Source organism: Acinonyx jubatus, chromosome C2 (assembly GCF_027475565.1).
Source record: "Acinonyx jubatus isolate Ajub_Pintada_27869175 chromosome C2, VMU_Ajub_asm_v1.0, whole genome shotgun sequence".
In the NCBI taxonomy this organism is placed as follows: Eukaryota; Metazoa; Chordata; class Mammalia; order Carnivora; family Felidae; genus Acinonyx; species Acinonyx jubatus.
Window position 1 is genome coordinate 122312059 of NC_069384.1, and position 5820 is coordinate 122317878.

General features: G+C 44.1%; 1 protein-coding gene across 1 annotated transcript; it reads left to right on the forward strand.

Moving 5' to 3' along the window:
* Positions 1 to 467: 467 nt before the first annotated feature.
* On the forward strand, positions 468 to 1568 carry LOC113599782 (proline-rich protein 23A-like). Its single transcript, XM_027060857.2, has one exon. It carries the CDS (start codon positions 468 to 470, stop codon positions 1218 to 1220), a length of 753 nt encoding a protein of 250 aa, XP_026916658.1. The 3' UTR covers positions 1221 to 1568.
* The last annotated feature ends 4252 nt before the right edge of the window (positions 1569 to 5820 follow it).

A 5820-nucleotide genomic window follows, 5' to 3' on the forward strand; every position in this document is an offset into this window, starting at 1 on the left:
TCTTGACACTGGAAGCCAGCCCCTAGAGTGGCATCATTGTTCTGCCTCCTAGTGGCCTATAAAAGTATCTCTTTACGCAAAGCTTCGGCTACCGGGCTGCACAGATACCGCGAATTCTAAGGGGCGAAGCCTCCGTGGGGGCGGGGCTTAGCGTGACATTTTGCGACTTTGGTTCCGCCGGCGTCACTTGCAATATCATTGGCGCAAATCCGTCCGTGTGAGGAGCCTGGGATTCCACCGCCTGAGGCCAAGCCCTGCGCCGCGTGCTGCGCCACCAGAACCTGGACAGAGGGTCTCCCGGGAGGCGCCCCCAGAACTCCCGGGCACTCACTCTGCGTCGCGCCGTACCGCGCCCCGCCGCGCCCCGCAGCCTCACCTGTCGTCGAGACCTGTCACTGCGTGCAGGACTCAGCCCCTCACGCCCTCCGCCAGGCCCCGGCAGCGCCACCCGCAGCGCCGTCCAGGTCATGGGCAGCCGGCCCCGCAGCCCCAGCGCCTACCCTGCGCCCTGTCCCGGGCCGCCGTCCGGAGGACCCGGCCCCGCCAAGCGCAGCCGAACCGAGGAGCTTGCAGGCCTGGAAGGCCTGGAGGGGCCCCCGGCCGCCGGCGCCCTCACCTCCGTGGTGGTTCTGGCCGAGGGCTGTGCCCTGCAAGTGCCCCTGGACGACGTCGACCTGGTGCTGGAGCCCGAGCCCACGTCGGTCCTGCAAGTGTCTGTCGGAGAGTTCACCCTGCTGCTGGTCCCCGAGGCCCTCCTGCGCTCAGGAGAGCAGGGTCACTCGCTTGTCGGCCTGGAACCCGGCCCTTTCCTGGGCGCGCCCGGGCACGACATCGCCGTCGAGCAAGGATTCTTCCGCGCATCTGTCCCACAGATGGCCCCCCAAGAAGAGGCCTATGAGGAAGACGCGGACCCCGCGTTCCTGTCGCCTCGGATGGACCCTGCAGCCGGCTCCGTCGCTGGGCTCCGCCCCTGCGCGGGAAGCGTGACCAACCCCTACCGTGTGGGCCAGGTACCAGAGCCGCGGTCTTGGGCCCCCACTCCTAGTCCAGAGAGACGCTCTTCTTTCCGCTACTTCAACCTGGACGTCCACCTTCTGGAGCCCTTCCCCAACTCGCCACTCCAACCTCTACCTCCCTCTCCGAGTCCAGGTCCCCACGCGCGCCCCCAGCGCCCTCCGGGTCCTTCTCGCAAGGCCCGGAGATGCCTGTTCCAGGAATGAACTGAACCCACAACCCCTAGCCACCTGGTAGAGACCTTACAAGAGTCCTTTAAGAGCGCTGTGTGTACTTTGCACAACCTGCAAGAATCACCAAGCATGAATAATGGACAGATGCTCTTTTGATGGAAGCTGCATTGCAAAATTGTGGATCAATGGTGGTGGAACAAAACATCTGGAAGGAAGTCACAGAAGCAAAGAAATGCTGTTTTACGTACAGTGTACTTTTAGACATCTGACATGCTGCTTAGGTTGTTTTCTCTATAAAGGTTGCCCTTAAGTAGCTGCATTCTCCCTAGTTTTGCTTCAAACCTCAACTTCAGCACTTTTTCTAAAAACCCATTCTTGCCACAGCACCTCTTCTTTCCAAATTAGAGTAATTACTTTTGTTTTGTTTTGGTTTTTGCCTAATGTATTTTGGCCCTAGTGTGCATGCTAGTTTATGACAACTTTGCCATTTTGACCTTTCAGTGTCTGTAGACGCTTTTGGAGAATCTAACAAATAGGTGTATGTGGACAAATGTTTGTTGGCTACAAACACACAGAATGAGGAGCGATGATATGTGCCCTCCTTTTTTTAATGAGAAGGCTATCAAATGGTTTAACTCTATTGCTAGGTTGGGGAGGAGGTTCCCCAAAGGAACCAACTCTTTTCCATTCTTCCTATATATTTTTCATATAATTCTCCTGTGCTGGAAAAGTTTAAGGACTATAAACTTTGTGTTGATAGTTCTAAGATCCTGAATATATTTTGTACGTTATTCCTGGCATATAGAAATAATTTGTTATGTTGATCTGGTATCCAGAAAAATGATTTCATTTCTTTAATGGCCTATCTATAGATGTTTTACTTAACTAATAAAGACAATAATATCTCCAAAACAATGAGAATATTATCTCTTTTTTTGACAAGTCTCTTACATGTTATTTTTCCTTAATTTTTTTATTGGATGTTACTCCAAGTCCAGGTTGAATAGTGTCGTTGACGGGGGCATCCCTATCTTGCCCCTTGTATTGATGCAAGTGCTTCTAAATTTTACCATAAAGCATGATTTTTTTTTTCCTGGGAATAGTTGGTAGATAACCCTTATCCTGTTGAAGACATTAGTTTTCAGTCTTTCTAGTCATGAACAATCTTGGGATTTTTGTCTTGTCTGTTTTGACAGACTACAAAGGCTTTCTCAAATTATTGTAAATGTTGGCATTTAATTATATATATATATATATATATATATATATATATATATATAATGTATATATATTTTATATACATAAAATAGCTGCATGGAACCTTTGGGTCACAGAGTAGCTACAGAAACCTGCCACAGACGAAATGAGACCAAGCTTGGGGTTTCAGGGATTTTAAAAATTGGATGCCCTCCTGAGGCCTTGAGAAGAAAAGGTGGAAGGGGAAAAGCAGTAACTGCTGGGTCACATTAAGAGTTTTTTAAATGTTAAATTTTAACACAAACTCTTCTGTATGTGTAGATGACTTCTGTACTTTCTTTTTTAATCTATTGGTGTGGTGATGTCTTATCATTTTTCTTATCATTTTTCTGTCACTGGTGATGTGACAGTGTCTTATCTTTGCCTTTCTGCTATTCCACATTATTTTAGACAATTTGAATTCTACCCAGGGTTCCTTGTTCTTTGTTTTTAGTTTTGTTCTGTTCTTACAAACAACCATATACACACAACTCCTCATTTTAAAATGTCATTATTTTGCCAGGTTTGCCTCATATTTTTAAATAAATAAACTATTCATGATAAAGTTAACGTCAACAAGATACTCCTTTTTTTCTGTTGAACATTAATAATTATTATTCAGATTTGCCAATGTGCTTTGCCAGTATCTTTGCTCACCTTCTATTCTCACGTTCCACTCATTCATCTGTCCTCGTTTTTCTTCTTGCCAATGTATGTTCTTTAAAATTCTTTCAGCTGTGGCCTATGTGTAAATCTTAGTTTTGTATGTCTGTAAATATTTCAGTTACACCTTCTCACTTGTGTAACATTCTAGCAAGGGTTCAAATTCTAAAATAATGCCTATAGCCTCTCAGTACTTCAAAGATACTGCTCAGGGGCACCTGGGTGGCTCAGTCGGTTAAGTGCCTAACTGGCTCAGGTAGTGGTTTCACAGTTCGTGGGTTCAAGCCCCTTCTAGGGCTCTGTGCTGACAGCTCAGAGCCAGGAGCCTGCTGCAGATTCTGTGTCTCCATCTCTCTGCCCCTCCCCTGCTCGCACTCCCTCTCTCTCTCTCAAAAATAAACATTTTAAAAAATTAAACAAAATAAAAAGTAAAGAGGATGTGGTATATATGCACAATGGAATATTACTCGGCCATCAAAAATAGTAAAATCTTGTCATTTGCAATGACATGGATGGAACTAGAGTGTATTATGCTAAACGAAATAGGTCAATCAGAGAAAGACAAATACCATATGATTTCACTCATATGTGGAATTTAAGAAACAAAACACATGAACATATGGAAAGGGGAATAAAGAAAGAGAGGGAAACAAATAATGAGACTATTTTTTAAATTTTTTAATGTTTATTTTTGAAAGAGAGAGAGAGAGAGTGGGTGAGGGGCAGAGGGAGAGGGAGACAGAGGATCCGAAGTGGACTCTTTGCTGACAGCAGAGAGCCCAATGTGGGGCTTGAACTCACAAACCGTGAGATCATGACCTGAGCTGAAGTCAGGCCTTTAACCAACTGACCCCCCCAGGCACTCCCTTTAGTATTTTTCTTGACTTTGATATTCTACAGATTCAATGTGATGTGTTTAGTGGTAGAAATTTTGCCTGCTGCAACTCAATGAGATTTTTAAATCTGGAGATTTAACTTTAAAAAAAAATATCTCAGAATGCCTGGATGGCTCAGCCGGTTAAGCAACCAACTTCAGCTCAGGTCATGATCTCACAGCTCTTGGGTTCAAGCCCCACATCAGGCTTTCTGCTGTCAGCACAGAGCCCCATTCAGATCTTCTGTCCCCATCTCTCTGCCACTCCCTTGCTTGTTCTCTCTCTCTTTCTCTCTCCCTCTATCAAAAATAAATAAACTTAAAAAATATTTAAAAATCTCAAAAAAGAATGAGTATCTTTTGGACCATTGAATCCCTCTCCAATATCTGGAACTTATAATAAAAAATGGTGATACTGCTTAATCAATCCTTTTACCCTCCTGTCTCTTAGTATCTATATTATGTTTTTGTATCCTTTATAATAATCCACTTTCTTCTAATTCACTGATTCTTTCCTTTTCTATTTTCAAAATTATGTTTGTGTTCTTTATAAGACACTGTACATTTCAAATACTGCATTTTTCCTTTTCAAGACTTCTAGTTATTTGTTTTTCAAAAAAATAGTTTCTCTCTTTCTCTCTGTCCCTCCACTGCTTGCAGTCTCTCTGTTTCTCTCAAAATGAATAAGTAAACTTAAAAATTTATTTTAAAAAGGGGGGTGCCTGGGTGACTCAGTCAGTTAAGCATCTGACTCTCGGTTTTGGCTCAGGTCATGATCTCAGGCTTTCATGAGTTCGAGCCCATGTCGAGCTCTGTACTGACCCTGCAGAGTCTGCTTGGGATTCTCTCTGTATATATCTCTCTGCCCCTCCCCTGCATTCACTCTCTCTGTCTCTCTCAAAACAGATAAATAAAATTTAAAAATTACTTAAAAAATATCTATCTGCCCTTATTTCACAACTTTTAATCAATGCAATATAAACTTTCCTTACTTAATGGGTATCTCCTTTATCTCTAGAAGAATTTAAGCCTTCTTATTTTAAGTTCTGTATCAATTAGCTCAATAATTCCATTTCCTTGGACATGAAATCTCCAATTATTTGGCAAACATTAATGAGATTGGTTTCCTCCTGGGGGAAGAAATCTTGTTTTGGGGACACATTTTGAATGGGAATTCATTTTCTCTCCATATTGGAATTTTGCATGTGCTTCATCCTGGCTCTCTAAGATCCAGACCTCAGAGCTAAGCATATGGAGCTTAGCTAATTTGCCACTCGAAAATCATAGTTCTCATCCTCAAGCAATCACACATGACCCAATTTCCTATTTCAGTGCTATAGTGATGCTGGAGTGGACTATCCCTATGCCACTACATCATGACTGCTGGGCTAACTCAGTTGAATTGCTCTCCAAGAATTACCCTAGGGGCACCTAGGTGGCTCAGTTCATTAAGCATCCGACTTCAGCCTAGGTCATGATCTTGCGGTTCATGAGTTTGAGCCCCATGTTGGTCTCTGTGCTGACAGCTCAGAGCCTGGAGCCTGCTTTGGATTCTTTGTCTCCCCCTCTCTCTCTCTGCCCCTCTCCCACTCATTCTCTCTCTCTCTCTCTCTCTCTCTCTCTCTCTCTCTCTCTCTCTCTCAAAATATAAACATTAAAAAAAAATTTTTTAAAGAATTACCCTCAACCTCCGTGGGAAGTCCACTCCAAAGATTATTCAATTAGGGGATGCAAAGGCTGAGTTCACTTGGTTCAAGACAACTCTGAAGGACTATCCCAATTCTAGAGCTCTCCATGGGTTGGCTGAGGCTTATGTTGCAATTTCATCCCAGTTCAAGCTCCATCGGCCCAGTCATATTT

Coding starts and splice junctions, on each gene's coding strand:
- LOC113599782 (XM_027060857.2), top strand. CDS start 468: ATGGGCAGCCGGCCCCGCAGCCCCAGCGCCTACCCTGCGCCCTGTCCC.